General features: G+C 36.8%; 1 protein-coding gene across 1 annotated transcript in view; it reads left to right on the top strand.

Moving 5' to 3' along the window:
• Nucleotides 1-7,493: 7,493 nt before the first annotated feature.
• Nucleotides 7,494-23,567, top strand: part of LOC309493587 (uncharacterized protein) — a gene marked incomplete at its 3' end in the record, with an annotated part of 198,508 nt that continues 182,434 nt past the window's right edge. The window contains exons 1-2 of the mRNA XM_082162716.1: nt 7,494-7,688; nt 13,611-13,754. Coding sequence (XP_082018842.1) covers nt 7,571-7,688; nt 13,611-13,754 — 262 coding nt within the window. The 5' untranslated portion in view covers nt 7,494-7,570. The remainder of the gene's footprint in view (nt 7,689-13,610; nt 13,755-23,567) is intronic.

Genomic DNA, 23,567 nt, shown 5'->3' with positions numbered 1-23,567 from the left:
TATGGTAAGTCATTAGTGGTTTTTACACCACTTAGTTCTAGAAACTCAGCTATAGGAACTAGCCAGCACGGTAGATCCAAGATAACATGTTTCTTTCTTGTTATAATGAGAAACATTCCAATCAGATACCAAGCAGTCAGAAAAATGTCCTTCAGTCATCATGGCTGTTAGGAAACTCATTTTGATTAACTACTTACTGTGATTTCAGACTGAGTTGATGTGGTTTCTCCACTGTATGGATCTTCATGTGTAGCTTCAGGTGAGTTTTAAAAGAGAAACTCTTTCCGCACTGATCACACGTGTGTGGCTTCTCTCTGCTGTGGATCCTCTCATGTATTTTCAGATGTGCTGAGCGACTGAATCTCTTGTCACAGTGTGAACACTTGTAAGGTTTTTCTCCAGTGTGGATCCTCTCATGTGATTTCAGATGTGCTGAGCGACTGAATCTCTTGTCGCAGTGTGAACAATTGTAAGGTTTTTCTCCAGTGTGGGTCCTCTCATGTGATTTCAGATGTGCTGAGCGACTGAATCTCTTGTCGCAGTTTGAACACTTGTAAGGTTTTTCACCAGTGTGGATCCTCTCATGTCTTTTCTTATCTGTCGACTTACTGAATCTCTTGTCGCAGTGTGAACACATGTAAGGTTTTTCTCCAGTGTGAATCCTCTGGTGCAGTTTTAAATAGGTCGCTGAAGTAAAAGTCTTCTCACACTCAAAGCACATATGAGCTTTTACACCATGAATTTTCTGATGTATATGTAAATATTGCAGCAGTGAAAAACTCTTTCCACATTCAGAACATGAATGTGGCTTCTCCTTCTTATGAAGTATCAGGTGTTTCTTCAAGTATGATGAATCAAGAAATGTTTCGCTGCATTGATCACATGCATACGGTTTCTCGCCGGTGTGGATCCTCATGTGCATCTTAAGGTGTGTTGATTGATTGAAGCTCTTCCCACACTGATCACATGTGAATGGCTTCTCTCCAGTGTGAATTCTCAAATGGATCTTAAGACTTTGTTTGTTTGAGAAACTCTTTCCACACTGATCACATGTGACTGGCTTCTCTCCGGTATGAACTCTCAAGTGGATCTTAAGATGTTGTTTGGTTGAGAAACTCTTCCCGCACTGATCACATGTGAACGGCTTTTCTCCAGTATGAACTTTCAAGTGGATCTTAAGATTTTGTTTGACTGAGAAACTCTTCCCACACTGATCACATGTGAATGGCTTCTCTCCAGTGTGAACTCTCATGTGAATGTCAAGGTTATGTTTGGTTGTGAAACTCTTTCCACACTGAGTGCAGGTTGTAGATTTCTTGGCTTTTGTTTTCTTTAAAAATGTCTGTTTTGTCTTTGAGCAACTGAAAGGTTTTTCTCCAGGTTTGGCATGATGTTCCTCCTCCACTTCACTCAGTTCTTCACTCTCCTTGCTCTCTTCCATCAAGTCTGACATGAAAAAAAAAAAGAAATTTAAATTGCATTTTCAGTACATCAAAATAATTTGAAGAGAGAAATATGAAGTGAAATGACATAAAATATAAAAAAAATATCATGCATTTAAATGGATGGTTTCAAAGGCGGCAAAAAAAAAAAAACAACCGTTACTGCGCATGCGCGCCTTTGTTGCCCAAACTTAACTTCCGGTAGACTTCCGCAAAGAATCAATAACAATAGAGGCTGCTTTGTTTTTCTTATGCATTATCATCTTTTCTTTTAATTGTGCAACATTATCAGAATGAGTTCAATGTCAGCAATGCCGGTGTAAATCAGTAGCGAGATCTAAATGAAGAGCTGCACGCTGCTCAAGTGACTTAAAGTTATACCGCCAGAGGAATAATCGTAATACATGAATTTTATTTTTAATGTACTATGTTTTTTTTTGTTGCAGAATGTTTATTACAATCTCCCATTTCGGTCTACAATAGGATAGAGTGGGGGGGAAAACCCTTATAACATAACGCTTGCCCGGAACAAGTAAAAGTTAATTTTACTTGCCCGACAAACTATTAGCCTAATTAAAACGTCAATAACAAAAATAACTTGGAAATCAACAAAAATGTGAGAATGATTCTGCATTCATTTATTGTAAGTGTCGAGTGTACTGATGGTAATTTTGCACTGTTGAGGCTCGCGCAGCGAGGAGAAATCGAAACAAATGAGCAAACTTGCGAAGCACACACAGAAACTCACTTAAAATACTGCATTAAAAAATGTATGTTGAATTTTATATTTATAACATGATACAGTTTTGCTTCTTTGCACGAGTAAGATTGCTGAATACATCACGGTTGAAAATGTGACACTGATTTCAGTTAATATTAAGTCACTTACATTTTAGACACAATATAGACTCTTTTTGATCAGCGAAAATAGTTCCAAACAAAATCACAGCAGAGCCGTTTGAATAAATAACACACTCATTAAGACATGATGGTCTGTTATTATCCAGTGTGTTATGATTAGCACTGCTTAGCGCAATGTTCGGGAAATGTCCCACCCCTGCGGGTTCTGCTCTATTTGTCTAAATTTGCTCTAATCGATCACAAAATCATGGATAATTTTCCTAACGGGCTGTGAACGGTCTTACAAAAGCTACAGTAAACACTACATCAATACTGTTATGTTAGTTAGGCTAGCAGAGGCAAAGCTTTGCCCTTTGTTTACAACACAGCGGCTACATAAAACTTATAACTGGAACAGTTAATAAAAAACAACAAATAATAAGACATTCTTAGAAGTTGTGATCCATAAACAACAGATTGTCACAACAAAGTGGGAACTTCTCTATTTCGGGAAAAGCTTTTTTGTAGCCTGCAAATGTAGCCTGCATTTTACTCTAATCCTTCATGAAATGTGCAGCGCACAGACAAACGTTGAGGTTATAAAGGAAAGAAGAGCGACAACACTCTTAATCTTCGCTAGCACAGCTCAAACAGGCCTTGTCCTCTGTTGCCGTAAGTTATTTAAATGAGTAAAATTATGACTTCACAAGATCCAGAAAAAAACGTGTTGTAGTCCAAACAAGCAGTTTGTTGTAGTTATTGGTTACAAAGTCCAATCCAAAGGGATATTTTATTTAACAGAATTCAGTTTCCTGACAGATTTTTGCAATGCTTGAACAATAAATTTACACACTTACTAAAGCTGGAAAAGGGGAAAAAGCATAATAGCACCCCTTGAACATTACATTTACATTTAGTCATTTAGCAGACGCTTTTATCCAAAGCGACTTACACATGAACAAGTGTGTCTGATTTTCCTCCTTTTAAAAACAGCATTTTTTTTTTATTGTGAATAAACACCAACCTTTTTGTTCTTCAGGATCTTCAGTGTGTTTCATTCTGCAGGGTTCTGGATCACTCATGTTCTCGCTGTCCTCTTTAATAAACTCAGTCTTTGCAGATTTCAGCTCTTCCTGATGCTCTTATGCTCGTCTTCACTTGTAACTGATGGGAATTTACAGCATTTATTGGAGAATTGCTGTGGGAGGAGCTTCAATGATGATGTAATTGATGTGGGAGGAGCTTTATTGATGATGTGATTGACATGGGAGGGGCTTTATGGTAAATGGTAAACACATTTGATACTGTGATGCATTTGTGAATTGTGTCGTAGCAATTGTGAAAAACTATAATGTTTCAAATAACCTTGGTGAAAACAAATGTCAAAATATGGGTGAAATAAGATACATTTATGTAAAAAATTAATTATATAGTTATTCTTACCTGTACTTATTGAAATATATAAAATAAGTGATCATACTAAATGTTATTACATTTTAAATATTGATATTTAAACATCTTGCTGACAAATGGGTAAAACCTAGTGGTTTGAAGGAAAGTATAAATACTTACATTTACAATGAATGAGTATTTTGTGGTTTCACTATATCCTTAAATACAGCCTTTGAATATGTCATCAAATAATTATTCTTCTAAACATGCCTGAAAAGATGTTTTGCAATATTTGTCTTTGACCCATATATTATTTGACACATTTAAGCATTTATATCAATCTGTCTGTCTGTAAAGCAACTGATGCTAATTTACAATTTGGTATTTCTAATTCTAACATTATTCTGTTTCTTTGTTAAAATAATTGCAGATATCTAGAAAATTGGTAAAGAACTGCAAGAAAAACATATGAAAACACAAACACAGAAATAAATGAACATATAGTAGCCAAAAAAATCCCCTCAGTCTGCTGACACCAATGAAATGAGCTTTTAGTGGATCTGAAGACATCAGCATAATAAATGGTGAAAACAGGAACTATTGTCATGAAATAAAGAGTGTTTTCAGCAGATCTGTTAATATTGATGAGCCTCAGACTATCAACACTCATTCAACAAGCAATTCAGGATCATCAGCAGATCATCTCACTTTATTCTGAGTGTCTGCTGTTAAAAACACATCATTTGAGTCAGGATAGATGATAAAAGCCTGTTAAACTGCTCTATGCTAATCAACAATCCTTGTTTATCATCTCCATGCGCAAATAAATTGCAAAAGTTGCAATGAGAAGAACTTAAATCTCAACACACAAATCTCAAACATGGTGATGATCAACAATTGTAATTCAGTAAAAATATGTACTCTGAAACATATGGCAGCTAACTAACAGCAGCAGCATAAATCAATGAATCAAGCTGGTTAATGTTAAGCAATAATATTTTTTATTTTAACAATTACCCCATAATTTATTCAAGCTGTAATGCATGCTGGGATCTGGCACAACATTGTTGAATGTAAAATTGTTTGTTCAAATAACTCAATTTGTAAAGTTGGGACAACATTTGGACAAGTTTTGGAAAAATACATGAGAACCTATTAGGTCAACAAAACAAATGTTGCAGAGCATTCCTGTTTATTTCTATCAAGATAGTAAACATACTCATCGCAAATAATCTTTGTTCAAGATATTTTCACATTAACATAAATTGAAACACACTTTTTTACTTTACTTTTCAATCCGGTTTTCGCACCCTCCACAGCACTGATGCAGCACTTCTTAGGGTTGTCAATGATCTCCTTATGGCCACTGACTCCGGCTCCACTAGTATTCTAATTCTTCTAGATATTTCCTCTGTATTCGACTCAATCTCTCACAGTATTCTCATCTCACGACTCTCTGCTCTTGGTATTTCTGGAACTGCCCTATCCTGTTTCACCTCCTACCTGTCTGGTCGCCGCCATTACATCTCTATCCGCCAGGCTAAGTCCACTACTGCCTCTGTCCCACACGGTGTTCCCCAGGGTTTTGTTCTTGGGCCTCTTCTCTTCATCATCTACATGCTCCCATTAGGTAACATCATCCGTCATCATGGCTTTAAAGGAGAACTTGGTAACTTTTTTCACTTAATAAAACTGTCTAGAAATCATTTGGATGGTTAAACAACCTGTTCTGGTGATATTGGTGACTTTCCCCGCTCCCCCCAGCGTTCCCAGGCGGAAAACCAACCTTGCAACTTGCAACACTACCGTCCCGGCAAGTTAGAAATTGGAAGTCTCGTGAGAAGCGAGAACTAGAACGAGAACGAGCGCGAACCACAAATTACTTTACGGCAATTCGACATAAACACACACGCATGTATGATGTATTACCAGATTACCCACCTCGGCAGACATAGCTCCACGCGATACAGTTGGCTTGCTCCGATCAAAACAAACGCACATGAGCAGCGGTAGCGAGGGGGAGGAGGCCGCCGCAAGTGAGTTTTTTACGACTGTGTTGTGAAATATACGCCCCCCCACAGCTGTAGGGGGAGCTCGTGGGGAAAACATGCGACAACAAAAGGGAAAATCAGCGAAGAAGTGACTAGAGTTCGCTAGAGTTACCGAGTTCTCCTTTAACTTCCATTGCTACACAGACAACACCCAACTACATCCATTCGCAACACAATGCTCCTATCCCCTCAAATTCCATATCAGCTTGTATTGATCATATAAATGCTTGGATAACCAGTAATTTTCTCAAACTCAACACTGATAAAACAGATCTACTTCTTATTGGTTCACCTCAAATTACATCCCGTTTCTGTGTTGACAATGTTAACATTGCTTGAGTTTTGGTTCAACCTTCCACCACTGTCAAAAACCTTGGTATAATCTTTGATTCCTCTCTTTCCTTCCTTCCACACATCTCCTCTCTCACTAAGTCTGCCTTCTTTCACCTACGCAATATCGCTCGCTTACGTCCATTTCTGAATATCAATGATGCTGAAACTCTGGTTCAGGCTTTCATCACTTCACGGCTTGACTACTGCAATTCTCTCTTCTATGGCTTACCCAACTCATCAATAAATAAGATCCAATATAACTCCTCTGCTAGGGTCATCACTTACACAAAGAAATCTTCTCACATTTCTCCGATTTTACACAGACTTCATTGGCTACCGGTACACTTTCGTATTCAGTACAAGATACTACAAGATCACATTCAAAGCTGATCTCATCCATACCTACTCCCCAGTTCGCACACTTAGATCCTCCGATACTGGTCTGTTGACGATCCGTAGACACAAACTGTCATCTTTTGGTGGAAGAGCTTTTTGTGTTGCTGCTCCAACTCTCTGGAATTCTATTCCACAACACATCCGCGACCTCTCATCATTACACGATTTCAAAAACCAACTTAAAACATATCTTTTTGCTACTTGTTTCCCTGACCCTTTAATTAATTAATTATACATATTTTGCTACATAAATCTATAGATACATGTTAAAATACGGAGAAATATGAATACAGTTTGCCACTGGAAACATAATTGCCACCGATCATTGTCAGTTTCTGCACATAAAAACTGTTACATGTAAATGATCTAATTACTTTATTACACCGAGTTATCATAAAGCCAAGCCATGTTTCAATTCATAGTTACTTATCTGCAGTGGTTGATGAAGATGAGTGTCAATAGTGTTTTTTTTATTATTTTTATTATTGATGTTTTATCCATGTCATATTGTGAAAAATGACAGTATTGTCTTCCAATAGAGCAGTTTTACAGGCTTTTATCATGTATCCTGACTCAAATAATGTGTTTCTAACAGCAAACACTCAGAATAAAGTGAGATGATCTGCTGATGATCCTGAATGGCTTGTTGAATGAGTGTTGATAGTCTGAGGCTCATCAATATTAACAGATCTGCTGAAAACACTCTTTATTTCATGACAATAGTTCCTGTTTTCACCTAATTTATTATGCTGATGTCTTCAGATCTCCTGTAAATTGACACTTAAAGCTCATTTCATTGGTGTCAACAGACTGTTCTGTCTTTATGCATTGAACTTTTTTTAACCATTATTTATATTAGGAATAATTTTATTACAATATTTATATTCTGTTATTAATGAGTATACAAACAAACTCAGTAACTGATATTTGATTTATTATTTTGGGCAGATCATCTCCTTCCACAAAAATTTACCATGACTGAGGCCCCTCCCATGTCATTTACATCACCAGTGATGCTCCTCCTACAGTACTTACATTATCAGTGAAGCTCCTCCCATTGCAATTCACCCATAAATACTGGAATATTCCCATCAGTTACAAGTGAAGACGAGCACAATGCATCAGGAAGAGCTGAAATCTGCAAAGACTGAGTTTATTAAAGAGGACAGTGAGAACATGAGTGATCCAGAACCCTGCAGAATGAAACACACTGAAGATCCTGAAGAACAAAGAGGTTGGTGTTTATTCTTCATTCATTCATGATGCTGAAGAACATTCATGTTAGAAACATTCAAGCACTGCATCACTTTTAGTGACAGTTCAACTGTGTTCAACTGTGAAATGGGTACAAAGGGTACAAGTTCAACTGTGAAATGAGTACAAAAGTTTCAGTTTTGGTTTTCAAAAAATGGTCAGTAAAGTGAGGTTTGAAAAATTTTCATATTTATTGTCAACATCAGGTCAAACTAAATTTAATTTTAGCTTTTATTTAATTAAAAATTGTATCTAGTGACACACGTAGGACACAGATCATTCTCAAAAACAGTTCATTTAAAACTAGTTAAAGCCGCGATCAGTCTAGACTTTCAGCATATCGTCGCTGTCCGATGAAAACCGCGTATGTCCATTTTGCCGATTTTGAGATTTTTCGACGGATAGAATGTCCAGGTTCATTTCCGTATACAGTATGCTTCACATATCTAAATGACCAATGAAAAGTTGTGAAATCATGTCATCTGATTTTCACGTATATCCATTTGGTGTCAAAGCTGTCAATCACGCCGCGTATCTCCCGCCCTGTGGAGGCATCTCGCCGGTCTAAGCGTCTCTGGAAGCTCAGCATTGGATAGCCGAATAACTCTGTGAGGTAAAGTATCAGCAAACGTTTGTTTTTGACAACTGTTCAAGTTTATTATATATTCGCAATATATTCACAACTGTTATTTACCGGTAAATGGTCTAGACGAAGTAATTGTCACTTTTTATTGTGGAGATGTTCACGCACGGGTCTGTTAACTTAAGCAATACTTTTAAGGTAGTCTAATATTTTCCTGACTAATAAATTACTGACACAGTAAAGGGTAGATTTAAATAAAGAATAACGAATTTTAAATAAAGAAAAACGAAATTTAAATAAAGAAAAAAACGAAATTTAAAAAACGAAAAATGAAATTTAAATAAAGAAAAAACCAAATTTAAATAAAGAAAAATGACATTTAAATAAAGAAAAAACGAAAATTAAATAAAGAAAAACCCGAAATTTAAATAAAGAAAAACTAAATTTAAATAAAGAAAAACTAAATTAAGTTAAATTAAAAACGAGATTAATTTAGATTGATAATGGGTAAAAAGGCTAATAGCCTACATGTTGGGTCCGTGTACTTTTTAGTTCATTCATTATTCTATTTCGGAATGAAAGATGAAATGTAAAAAAAAGGGTGCAGCTTGTTTTTTTGTTTTAAAGAAAAAAACAGAAATGGCTGTATTTTTTTGTACATAGCATAGCCTACTTTGTTATGATTTTAGTATCATAATGATTAATAAATGCACGCACAATTATCCGTGAACTTGATTTGAAGCCTTTCAACTTGTGTGTGCAAAATGCAGAATTAAATGAATGTGCAGCAATTTGTACAAATAGAGTCTGTAGGTCTACTATACTGTTAAAAGTATGAAAAGTGAACAGCACGAGTAATAGGATGCACAATTTGAGACGGGTCAAACATGATTTTGACCACTTCATTAAGTTTGGTTTTGTAGAAAACCTTTCTTTAAAGTGAATTTCGTTTTGTATAAATTGTATCTTAATTTTAATAAATTTTTCATCAACCAATTGCCTGGAGTGGATTTAATAAATAAGAAGCAAATATATAGCAGACAATATAATCATGGAGGCGCCCGCGCGGTCACTTGCATTGCACGTTAACTGGAGCGCATCTCATCCTAACTTAACGAAACTCAGTGTATGCCTCACACAGACATGAGAAATACATCAAATACACAAAGCTTGAAAAGTCTTTAAACGAAATAATTCAAAACGAAAAGAAAAAGGCTCTCTGATTATGTATGATTATATGATCATATAGCCTAGCCTATTTTGTGAATTGTTCATTCCCGGTTGGCACACATTTTGCTGCCCTTACAAAAGTGCCGCTCTAGGCAATTGCCTAGTTCGCCTATATGGACGCGCCGGCCCAGCAATGAGTGTTGATTCATTGTCCCTTCATAGTTTGCAAGAGACATTTAATAAACTGAGACGTAGGCTATTTAATAAACTGAGCGTAGCCTATTCATCTGTCAATATGAAACGCGACTTGGCCATTCTAATTAATGATCGGAAGAACGCGTATCGACCACCGTTACTGTAAAATATGCACGTATGTCCATTTAAACTCGATTTTGGTCAAATGTGGATTATATCATTACACTGGCAAGAATATGGTTACATTTAAAGATGCCGTACCAAGTATGACAATGCTACGTTCAACTGCTTTTGAAATTACGGTGTTTTTTTCACTTCCTGAAAAGTAACCGTTTTGGACATACGTGAGTTTCATCGGGCAGCGACGATATGAAATATCTACTGACACTGTTGTGAGATGTCACACTCTGCGGTGTATTTTTTTACAAGGATACATTCAATGTATAACGAATAATAAATCCAAAATGTGATTTAAACTAGCGGGAATTGAATTCGCCAAACTTAAACTGGAACACAGGGAAACTCACTTTATTTATCTTTATTTAATTAATATAAAAAATCATAGCAGTGATATATATAATATAATATACACTGTTAGACTTTTCAAGGGTTTTTTACAGTAACTTACTGGCAACACTGTTGCCAGTAAGTTACTGTAATTAAGAGTTACAGTACCAAACCGTATTTCAGTTTTGTGTAATACAGTGCACTACTGTAAAAACGAAGCTAATCAGTACAGTGCATTACTGTAAAAACTAAGCTAATCAGTACACTACTGTAATTATTTTTATTTGTACTAAATATAAATTAGATTTGATAATTTTGATATATGATTAATTTTATTTTTATCCTACATAAGTACTACTTTCATACAAACCAATTAGACAAAGTTATCACAAAATACCATTTTTTTATTTAAAACATTTCATATATATCACAAAATAAACATGCCAATGCTGGAAATGATGTGTGAAATTTTTACACATTAATGGGTAAGTTTAGAGACAACATTTTTTGTGTTAATTTTAACTCATTCATTGTGTTAATGATTTTAACAAAGTAAATATGTCAGAGAGGTTAGCACAAAGATGTGTAAACGTGTTAAATTAACACATTATGTGCTGTCCTTCACTGCAAACATTTTTGAAAACATACATAAAATCATAAACAAAACATTAGCATTTGACTAAATGAATGTAGAGTCATTGGTTGTTTAGCTTATACAAGTATTATAATGAAATATCAACCATTACATTCATAAAACTGCAGAATATAAATATAAGCATTCAAAAAGGAAATGTCCAAAACAGGACAAAACACAGTTCTTTTCACAATACAAGACACATAACCCCACCTTAAAAATAATTTCACTTATTTCCAAAAATGTGTTGGATTCATGTACACTGGTGGCCAAAAGAAGTAGTTAAGTGGCGTAATGTTTTTGAAAGAAGTCTCTTTGATGCTCAAGAAACATTTATTATTATTATCAATGTCTGACTGTCTACTCCATCTTTTCTACAGCATAGGAGTAAAAGTCATCATCAAAATAATCTTTAAAAAGCCAACGCAATGTTTTTGTCCACCTTTGTGAATAAATGAACTTCTCCAAAGATTGGTTCCTGTTCAGAACTTGATTGACAACATCAGAGTGTTCCCTGGTCTGCATGCGTGCCCACAAACACAAATTGTCCTAATTTGTAAGTCGCTTTGGACAAAGGCGTCTGCTAAATGACTAAATGTAAATGTAAATGTACTCAGTCCTTCAGAGGAGATCCCGGTTCCAAAACTATATGAGAGAGAGAGAGAGAGAGAGAGAGAGAGAGAGAATATTAGTGTCACATTATTTTTAACCTCCTTTTTTGTTAATTTTTATTATTATTTTCACAAAAACTTAATATATATTTGTAAACAGCTTTTGTCAATAAATAGCATACAAAAGAACTAAATTAAATTATGCCAGATTAAATTTTAATACTTACAAATCCTAAATTCTGTCCAAAAATGCTGAGATGCATAGAAAGAAGTTGAACGACTGAAATAGATGATTTTAGCCCATTTCAGCTTGTCTGCAGTGAAGGAGTACCTGTTTGAGACAAATACACAGTAAGATACATGCAAGAAATCACTGTGTGATGATCGTTCTCCTTCCTACAGTAGTTAACCCACCTGTGCGCTGATATTAGGACCTTCCTAGTCAGGTGGAACTGCAATGGTAGAGTCGCTGGCTAATAAAATATAAAAATAATGCAAAAATATAAACTTAAGTTGTTTAGAATGCTAGATTTGGTCTGAATGAATTAGTGAGAGTTTTACTGCAGTGCTTACCTGGATACATTTAATCTGGTGAGACTGAACAAAGACAATGGTCCATCTTCTGATTGGTTCATTTGCTGTGTAATAAAGTTAGACATAATGCAAAGGTCACTTATTGGATATAAAGTTAGCCAATTTTATAGAGATTTTATAAGATATTGTTAGCTACCTAGTCTGCACCAGTGGCTCAAAAGCAATTTTCACATAGTGTATGCTAATCATTTCAGCAAACTTATCTCAAAATATATCACAAATGGGCTGGCCTACCTCTGGAATCTTGCTAAGTCACTGGCGCGAATTGGCGCTTTGTTGCAGTTGCCTTTAAACACAAAAATGGAAGTAAATATTAAATTCCATAAAAAAAAATAAAAAAACTATAATATGGTATAGTTTGCAAACTAATGCTAAAACTATAAAGGTTCTCATCAGTAGGCCAACATTAGGATATAAACAGAATTTCACATTAGTTTATTCACATTTATTGTTAATGTAAACGCGTTGCTCGTTGGCATATTTTAACTCGACAATTCAATAATCTAACAAAGTGTGTAAAATGAAACGTTAGCTCAGTTTACCATGGTAAAGTTCGTTACCGCCATGTTGACGACGAGTAACGTTAGGCTAACGTTAACGTTATAACATACGTTAAACTGGGCACAATCCTGACAACATACACAGAATGTTGTTTTTTTTTTTGTTTTTTTTTTACCTTGCTTGCTGATCTCTCTCTCGGTGAAGTGAATTCCGTCTCTTCCCCGGGCCAGACACGAACGTCGCGATCCAACAAAAGACAGACCCCATTACCTACACTGGATGTCTGTCTGACGCGACACGACAAATCCCAGACAGTGTAGTGATGCGCCGCGGCCGTTATATTTCAGACGTAGTCCGATACGAGTCCAAGCGCTCGCACTAGTTCTTACAAGGGATAAACAGGTTTGCATTTAAAGGTCCGGTCGCTTCAATGTGTCCAATATAGACAGCCTCTGGCTATTATAGCGTTGTAGACACGTGGTGTAAGGCAAAAATTAGGAAATAAAAAGCACGGTGGAATGGTGCCAGCCAGAGAGGCAGTTACGTCAAATACAGTAGTATACAGCAAATTTAAAAAATACAGTAAGTCTCTGTATGTGGTGTTAGACGTCACAGAAAATTCCCATGATGCAATTGGAATCACAGTTATTTACTGTAAAGAGAAATAGCAGTATAATACTGGGGGATTTAAAGTAAATAACTGTAGAAATTACAGAAAAGTCTAACAGTGTAGTTGTTGTCTACTTTAATGTATGGAAGCTTGTTTCCACCACATAATAATAAATAAATAATAATAATTGTGACTTTTTATCTCACAATTCTGACTTTTTTTCTCACAATTGCGAGATCGCAATTCTGAGAAATAAAGTCGCAATTGCGAGATATAAAGTCAGGATTGCATGATATAAAGTCCGAATTTTGAGATAACACGCAATTGCGACTTTATTCCACGCAATTCTGAGAAATAAAGTCAGAATTACAATTAATCGCAATTATATTGTAAAACGTTTTATTTTGTGGTGGAAACAAGCTTCCATATTAATGTCCTTTCACTTCATTTTTTTTCCTTCGTATTATTTTGATGATTTTTTTTTTCTTTCATTTCAGACCCGATGGAAGTACAGGAGGAGAGTGAAGAACTGAGTGAAGTGAAGGAGGAGAGTGAAGAACTGATTGAAGTGAAGGAGGAGAGTGAAGAACTGATTGAAGTGAAGGAGGAGAGTGAAGAACTGAGTGAAGTGGAGGAGGAGAGTGAAGAACTGAGTGAAGTGAAGGAGGAGAGTGAAGAACTGAGTGAAGTGAAGGAGGAACATTGTGTCAAACCTGGAGAAAAACTTTTGAGTCGCTCAAAGAAAAAACAGACATTTTTAAAGAAAAGAAGAGCCAAGAAATCTTTCACCTGCACTCAGTGTGGAAAGAGTTTCACATACAAATGTAGTCTTGAGATTCACATGAGAATTCACACTGGAGAGAAGCTGTTCACATGTGATCAATGTGGAAAAACGTTTCATAGTGGATCAAACCTGAAGACACACCTGAGAGTTCATATGAAGGAGAAGCCACATTCATGTTCTGTGTGTGGAAAGAGTTTTTCACAGCGGCAACATTTACATATACATGAGAAAATTCACACTGGTGTGAGAGAGTACATGTGCTTTGAGTGTGGGAAGACTTTTACTTTAGCGTACAGTTTAAAACTGCACCAGAGAATTCACACTGGAGAAAAACCTTACAAGTGTTCACACTGTGACAAGAGATTCAATCTGTCAGCAGATCTGAAAACACATGAGAGGATCCACACTGGAGAAAAACCTTACAAGTGTTCACACTGTGACAAGAGATTCAGTCAGTCAGGAAGTCTGAAAACACATGAGAGGATCCACATTGGAGAAAAACCTTACAAGTGTTCACATTGTGATAAGAGATTCAGTATTTCAGCAAATCTGAAAACACATGAGATGATTCACACTGGAGAAAAACCTTACAAGTGTTCACACTGTGACAAGAGATTCATTCGCTCAGCAGAACTGAAAACACATGAGAGGATCCACACTGGAGAAAAACCTTACAAGTGTTCACACTGTGACAAGAGATTCAGTATTTCAGCACGTCTGAAAACACATGAGATGATTCACACTGGAGAGAAACCTTACAAGTGTTCACACTGTGACAAGAGATTCAATCTGTCATCAAATCTGAAAAAACATGAGAGGATCCACATCAGAGAGAAGCTGCACACGTGTGATCAGTGTGGAACAAGTTTCTATTTTAAAAGTCATCTAAAGCGACACATGAAGATCCATGCAGTGGAGAAACCGGATCACCATGATCCATGTGGAGAGAGGTTCCTTCAGTTATCTTCAGTTACTCACTCAAATGAAAAACAATCACAGTCTGAGATCACAGTAAGTAGTTCATCTTTATGTGCTGAGCATTAAAGTCTCTCCTGTGTAAGTTAGTTTCCTAACAGCCATGATGAGCAACAGGACATATTGGTGGTTGCTTGCTATTTGCTTCACATTTTTTCACATTTTGAGATATTGAATTATAATTATAAGAAAGCATCTCATTATTATGTAAAATTTTCATTATGAGAAAGTATCTCATTATGAGATGTTAAGTCGTTATTATGACAAAACATCTTGTTATAATGCAATGTTAAGTTATTACTAGAAAGTTTCTAATTATTATAAGATACTGAGTCATAATTATGACAACATTTCTCATTATTGTGACTTACATATGTATATTATTTGCGCAACTTTGATGGAAACAGGCTTCCATACTTTGTCCCACAGACATCATGTGACTGAAACAGATGAATATAAATCAGCTTTCTGTTTCTATCATCTGCTTGTTATTATTAGTTTCATCAATTAGTGTTACAGCCCTAGTTCTGCCCTTGTAGTAAGTTGGTTTTGATAATTAAAAACAATTGAAGAATCATTCATATTATCATTTTTAGCAGAACTGCCAGAAAGCATCTGGAAGGAGAGGACGGAGAGAACGCCAGTGATCCAGAACCTGCAGAATGAAACATCATGATACTGAAGAACAAAGAAGTTGGTGTTTATTCTTGATTCCTCATTCATTCTTCATGATGAAGAACATGCTGATGCTCATCAGATTTACATTCATGACCAAACTAGTGATTTATAACACAAATCATCTTCATGACATTAAAATATATCATAATCGTGCATAGCAGTTGTTGACCAGATTTGATGGGATTAAAATGACTGTTGAACTCATCAGTGATCTAGACTTTGAGCTTCATGTGTCCTCAGTACTCCACGGTTGATGAAATCATCAGTGCATGTGATGGAGGAATGCACAGTGCATGTAGGGGGCGTGGCCTCAGTAGCCCTGCAGTGTGCATGTGATTTAATAGCAGAGATATTTAAGTGTGCTGCATTAAATCTGCTTGTTTTAGCAAAGATTATGCTACAATATATTTTCCTCAACTATATTTAAGTTCCCTGTTAAAGGAATAACCTTTCAGTTTTGTAAATTCCCATTAATTCCCTTATATTCCTGTTAACCCTCTGAGGTCGAGAAATGCGCCGACGCGTTTTGCTGGATTTTTTTCACATAGCAGCAACATAAACTTAAATTACTCCGTCATTTATGGTTATACAGAAAAAAGAAATATAAAAAAATAATCTGTGATATTTCTACTTTTTTATGTGTCCACTTACAATCAAATCAAAACATTGTGCTTTTGTAAAATAAAGAAAATAAACAGGGTGTGCGTTCTGCCTCTCTGTCGCGGTGAACTTTTTTTTCTTGAGCACGTCTATAAACTGAAACAAAACTCAGCTAATACTTCTCACACATTTATGAGCCATATACCTTTATACACATTTAAGTGTGTACTTTTAAATGATCGGATTCAAACTGAAAACAAATATTCTCTGTTTAAGTAATTTGTATAAAACCAACAGGATGTCCAGTATCTCAAATGCTTGCTAATTACTTTTTAATTCGACACGCCCACTCGCGCAAAAGTGATTCACATGCAAATCTCCACATGCAACGCGAACGCCCTCGTTACCTCAAACACAAAACACCAAAACACTTCACAAGTCTCTGCTTTTCGTCGAGTTTGGAAGACACGTCTGAGCTTACATTGGATTTACATCAGAAGAAGAAGAACGCAAGACAAGAAAGATGTAAGGTAAGAAATTCTTACTTACTAGTTTATGGTATTGTTGCATAAACTTCACATTGCAGTTGAACTGTTGCTAGATATATGGTGAATATTATACTATTTAGACCCGTGTTTACTGTTAAATACTGTTTGTGGATATCTGCTCAAACATAGATATGTATAACCATAATGTTTAATATTTTGGAGCGCGATGGCGTTTGAATGTATCATATTTTGGAGCGCGCTGTGCGTTTGAATGTATCATATTTTGGAGCGCGATTGCGTTTGAAAGGAAAAATGCACCAAACATTAGGCTTTATGTTTTTACTATTATCTCATTTCATATCATCATAACGAATGGAAACATTTGAAGTAACATATGATAATCAATATATTTTTCTCTAGCGTAGTTGTTCTTGAAATCTTTTGGAAGATTTAATTTATTGTTATTATTATTTTATGCAGCACTGCGTAGCCTATGCCTACAAGGCACAACAAACCTGGTGTTCATTATATATTGTTGGAAACGTGTGTGTCAAGTCAAGTCAAGTCAAGTTTATTTGTATAGCGCTTTTCACAATACAGATTGTATCAAAGCAGCTTCACAGTATTAAATTAAAATAATACAACAAAGTTTGTTTCAAGAGGAATTTATTGATTGATAAAATTAAATTAAATATCCCCAAAATATCCCCAACTGAGCAAGCCAAAGGCAACAGTGGCAAGGAACCGAAAAACTTCATCAAGTGACCTAATGGTGTCCTAAAACTCCATCAGGTGACCTAATGGAGAAAAAAAAACCTTGGGAGAACCCAGGCTCAGTCGGGGGCCAGTTCTCCTCTGGCATTTATGAGCTAGAGGCCGGATTGTAGTTTGAACTGTAGGATTATATGAATGCCTGGCTGAAGAGATGCGACTTTAATCTAGTTTTAAACTGGGAGAGCGAGTCTGAGCAACGAACAGTATCAGGAAGACTATTCCAGAGTTTTGGAGCCAAATGTGAGAATGCTCTCCCTCCTTTGGTGGTTCTGGATATCCTAGGTATGACCAAAAGCCTTGAATTTAGTGATCTTAAAGAGCGCGATGGATTATAGGGTGATAGAAGATCCGTTAAATAGACTGGAGCTAAGCCGTTTAGGGCTTTATAGGTCAGTAGCAATACCTTGTAATTAATACGGAACTTTATAGGTAACCAATGCAGTGATGATAAAATCGGTGTTATATGATCATATTTTCTTGATCTAGTAAGAACTCTAGCGGCGGCATTTTGGACTAACTGTAGCTTGTTTATTGAGGATGCAGGACAACCAGCTAGTAAAGCATTACAGTAATCCAGTCTCGAGGTCATGAATGCATGAACTAACTTTTCTGCATCAGAAACTGATAGCATATTACGTAGCTTAGCAATGTTTCTAAGGTGGAAAAATGCTGTTTTTGTAACATATGAAATATGATTTTCAAAAGACAGGTTGCAATCGAGTATAACACCCAGGTCTTTTACTGTAGAGGATAAAGTAACAGGACATCCTATGATGTTAAAGTTGTATTGTGCGAGGTTTTGTGGGCGGTTTTTTGAACCGATAAGTATTACCTCTGTCTTGTCTGGATTTAATAAAAGAAAATTACGGGTCATCCAATCTTTTATATCTTTAACACACTCTGTCAATTTGGAAAATTTTGCGTTTTCATCCGGCCGTGATGAAATATATATTTGAGTGTCATCAGCATAACAATGGAAACTAATTCCATGTTTCCTTATAATATTTCCAAGTGGCATCATATATATTGAAAATAACAGAGGGCCTAATACAGATCCCTGCGGCACTCCATAGTTTACTGGAGTTATGATCGATTTTTCTCCATTTAGATAGACAAAATGGTAGCGGTCAGATAGGTATGATTTGAACCAGCTTAGTGCTTGATCTTAGTGCTGCGTTCGATACTATAGATCATACATTACTCTTAGATCGACTACAAAATTATACTGGTGTTCAAGGACAAGTAAAACTAGTATTGAGATACAGCCTTGGTCAGAAGCTAAAAGTAAATCATTTGTGATTTTAACGAGCGCAGTTTCAGTGCTATGATGCGGTCTGAATCCAGACTGAAACTTTTCATAGATCTCATTTTGTTGCAAGAAAGAGCCCAGTTGAGCGGACACCACTTTTTCTAATATTTTAGACATAAATGGAAGATTTGAAATGGGTCTATAATTTGCTAGATTATTATGATCTAATTGTGGTTTCTTAATGAGAGGTTTTATAACTGCCAGTTTAAATGTTCTTGGAACATGACCTAAAGATAAAGACGAGTTAATAATATTGAGGAGAGGATCTTCCACTACAGGTAACACTTCTTTCAGTAGTTTAGTTGGTATAGGATCTAATAAACATGTTGTTGTTTTAGATGAAGTGATAAGTTTATTTAACTCTTTTTGTTCTATAGTTGTAAAGCACTGTAATTGTGATAATTGAAGCTGAATTATAAGGCGCGATTGAAGATTGAACGTTTACAATTGTGGTTCTGATGCTTTCTATTTTCTCAGTGAAGAAGTTCATGAAATCATTACTACTGAACTGTAACGGGATATTTTGTTCGGGTGACGTCTGTTTATTTGTTAGTCTAGCCACGGTGTTAAATAAAAACCTTGGATTGTTTTGGTTGTTTTCTATTAGTTTGCGGAGGTGCTCAGCCCTTGCCGCTTTTAGGGCCTTTTTATAACGTGACATACTGTCTTTCCACGCGATTCTAAAGACCTCTAAATTAGTTTGTTTCCATTTACGCTCTAAAATACGGGTTTCTCTCTTTAAAACATGCGTAGTATTCTGCCCTACAAAGCAAAAAGGCAGTAACTACGCAGAGTGCAGAACTGAGAAAAATGACTTTAAAGTTATTCTGTCATCCAGCCTAAGTAGTTGTAGGTAGATTATTGGACATGTGGCTGTTTTGTTACTTTATATTAGCTTACTCTTTGTACATATCAATCCTCATATTTAATTTGATATTTTACCCCTATTTTGCAGTTACTGTATTCTTGCTTTGTACATTTGCTTTGTATTACTTACCAAAAACGTGGCACCATACCAAGGAAAAAGGCAGTAACTACAGATTCTCCAAAAACTATTACCATTTTTCTCCAAAACGACACACATTTGAGATAAGATGTTTTGTCACATAACAAAGGATGCCTTGAATGTCATGAAAAGGATAATAACTCATTTTTGACCAAAAATGCAGTTACTGCCTTTTTGCTTTGTAGGGCAGTATTGTTATACCATGGTGCTTTATTTTTCTCTCTGACCTTTTTTAATTTAATAGGTGCAACCACATCCAATGTTCTAGAGAGAATGGTGCTCATAGTGCTAGTTAGTTCTTCTAGTTCATCTGTTTGTTTGGGTTCAGGCAGCAGCTGAGACAGATTAGATAAGCAATTTGAGAAATTATCTATGGTGGATGGGAGGATTGTTCTGCCTGGTTGATAACGCGACGCCGCATGACATATTACAGCAGTACGTAATATGCAAGTTACCATGTAGTGATCAGTGACTTCATCACTTTGTGGAATGATATCTATATCGGTTGGATCGGTTCCATGTGATATAATTAAATCGAGTGTATGATTAAGACGATGTGTTGGTCCGGTGACGTTTTGCTTGACCCCAAATGAATTGAATAAATCTGTAAACGCAGCTCCTAACGCATCATTTGGATTATCTACGTGTATGTTAAAATCTCCAACAATTAGTGCTTTATCGACATTGACTAATAGGTCTGAGAGAAAATCTGCAAACTCTTTTAGGAAATCAGCGTAAGGCCCTGGCGGTCTATATACGGTAGCCAAGGCTAGAGATAATAGGGATGTTTTTCTAACATCTAAGAGCGTAACATTTAGTACAAGTACTTCAAATGAAATAAACTTATAACCCGTTTTCTGGGTAACATTTAGAATATCTTTATAAATGGTTGCAACACCTCCGCCACGACCAATCAGACGGGGCTCATGCTTATAACAGTATCCAGGAGGAGTAGACTCATTAATACCGAAATAATCATTTGGTTTAAGCCAGGTTTCAGTAAGGCAAAGTATATCGAAGCTATTATCTGTGACTATTTCATTTACAATAACTGCCTTAGGTGTGAGTGATCTAATGTTTAGAAGACCTAGCTTTAGAAATAGTTTTTGTTTACTAATAGCAACATTTTCTGTTTTAATAACAATTAGATTTTTCCTAGATCCTGCATTAGATTTATTATTTGATCTCACTAAACGAGGAATAGACACGGTTTCTATGCAATGTTCTACACTAGTATTTATATCAGTTGAATTGGTGCAGCAGAGACTATGATTTGGACTTTTGGTTACTAGTCAAAGGGTATTTAACATTTTGGAGATGTTATCTGACAGAAGATCCGCTCCGAATCTGCTTGGGTGTAAGCCATCAGCACGGAAAAGCCTAGGACGCTCCCAAAACAGATTCCAATTATTTACAAAGAGCAGTTTCTGCTCATTGCACCATGACATTAACCATTCATTTAGCGCAAATAATCTGCTGAACTTTTCATGCCCTAGTCGGTACGTGGGAAGCGGTCCTGACACAATGATCGTTGTTTCAGGCGATGTGCTGCGTACCGTATCGATTAGATTCCTGAAGTCTTTCTTCAGAATCTCCGTCTGGCGCAGCCTGATGTCGTTCACTCCCGCGTGCAGGACCACAGTTCCGACGCGCTCGTCACCGTTCAGGATCTCGGGAACGCGAGCAGCGATTTCAGAAACACGAGCACCAGTAAAGCAGTGACTTTGCACCTTACTTTTACCTAACGTAGCGTGTACATGCCGAACGATGGAATCGCCGATGATCACAGCATCGCGTTCTGTTTCGCGTAGAGGGGAGAAGCGGTTTTGTGTCGATAACTCGAAAACCGGGAGGGTCGGAGAAAGTCTTGGTCTAAACCTGACTCGCGTCTTCCGCTGCGGAACCACCCAGGCTTCGTGGTGGCGTGTTGGAGCCGGAGTGAACGAGACCATGGCTGATTTCGACCGATGCTGAGGAACGCACGGAGTAGACGCGGTCGGAGTCAGCGGGTTAGTAACGTTAAACACTGATTTGTGTGCATCGGCGCGTGATGTTTCAAGAGCCAAACACCGGTCTCTCAGCACGGCCTGTCTCAATAAAAGGTTGTGGATCTGTTTCTCAACAGCTTCCAGCTCAGACTGCAGTGCGTGAAGCTCAAATGTGTCCTCACCTGCACCAAGCGGTAGACTACTTACATCTGATATATTCGCCATTTTAACAGATGGACAGTGAGTTAGCAACGAAGCTACCAGTGATGCTATCAATATTAATACTAATTTATATTATAAGTTTGTTTGTAAGTGAGTGTGGAGAAGACGCGTTCAGCCGTGATCCATGGACGTAACCTCTAAGAGTATGCAGCGTTGGATCACTAATAGGCTTGAGACGCGTCTGCTCAACAGTCCGCGTTGTAACTATGAGGTTTTTTAGTGGTAGGGGTGTAGAGTAGACGCACGATAGGCAAAAAAAAAAAAATGTTTGTTTATAAGTGAGTGTGGAGAAGACGCGTTCAGCCGTGATCCACGGACGTAACCTTTAAGAGTATGCAGCGTTGGATCACTAATAGGCTTGAGACGCGTCTGCTCAACAGTCCGCGTTGTAACAATGAGGTTTGAGCAGTAACATTAGTGCTTCTCAGTGAGGAAAAGTAGAAAATGTTCGTTGTAAGCGAGTTTAAAGAGAAAAATCAAGAATTATAAATCAAATCGATAGAGCTCCAAAAACAACAACGCATTCAGACGCAACGCATGATAATAACAGGACAAGACATTACTCACCGTGTTTGTTGAGTGTTTCTTACTCACCTGAGCTTTTCTGAACTCAAAGGCGCGAGAGAAAATAAATAAATAAAAATAGCTGAGCGCACACGGGTGGCGCGTTTACAGGCTAGCGAATTACTAGCGTGTTGTGCTGGTAGTAAGGTAAGCTAGCGATGTCAGGGTTGGGTAAGCTGTATTTAGTAGTAATATAAACAACTAGAAATTGTAGTAAATGATGGTTCAAAACAAGGAAATACGAGGCTAAGACGGAGCTTACAGCACCGAAGCAGACACACTCACAGCAGGCAGCGAGAAAAATCAAGAATTATAAATCAAATCGATAGAGCTCCAAAAACAACAACGTATTCAGACGCGACGCATGATAATAACAGGACAAGACATTACTCACCGTGTTTGTTGAGTGTTTCTTACTCACCTGAGCTTTTATGAACTCAAAGGCGCGAGCGCGCGAGAGAAAATAAATAAATAAAAATAGCTGAGCGCACACGGGTGGCGCGCGTTTACAGGCTAGCGAATTACTAGCGTGCTGTGCTAGTAGTAACGGAAGCTAGCGATGTTGGGTAAGCTGTATTTAGTAGTACTTTTCCCCCCACTACCACGCCCATGATTAGCATTAGCCTGCACTGGTGTGTGTGTGTGTATTCTGTGAATTTTAAAAAGAAATTTGAACCAGAAAAATCTAAAATCTATTCCCAAAATCGTGCAGCCCTATAGTTTCTCTTGATATCAGTATGTTCACAGTTTTTTCTTTTTTTTCTTTTTCTTTCAGGGACCAGATGCAACTGAGTCCTGCTGACTTCAACATTCACATGAGTCTCTGTATATGAACATGGTAAAGTGAAAATCAAAGACCTTGGAAATGAAAGGTATGTACAATGTTTTTAGGAATGGCACAAAGGTCTCTGTCTTTGGATCATTGTTTTCAATGTGCTCTTTTGTCATTTGTTGTGTATTTTTGGATTATGTTGTGTTGTAAATAAATCCAAACAATCTAAAAGCCATTCTTTTTTAAATCTCCTCATTCTTTGTGCAAGGTTGCTCTGAATGACAGGGCCTGATC

The sequence above is a fragment of the Leuciscus leuciscus genome, assembly GCF_965113295.1.
Source record: "Leuciscus leuciscus genome assembly, chromosome: 1".
In the NCBI taxonomy this organism is placed as follows: Eukaryota; Metazoa; Chordata; class Actinopteri; order Cypriniformes; family Leuciscidae; genus Leuciscus; species Leuciscus leuciscus.
Note: the sequence above shows the minus strand (reverse complement) of the source record. Positions and strands in the feature narration are given on the sequence as shown.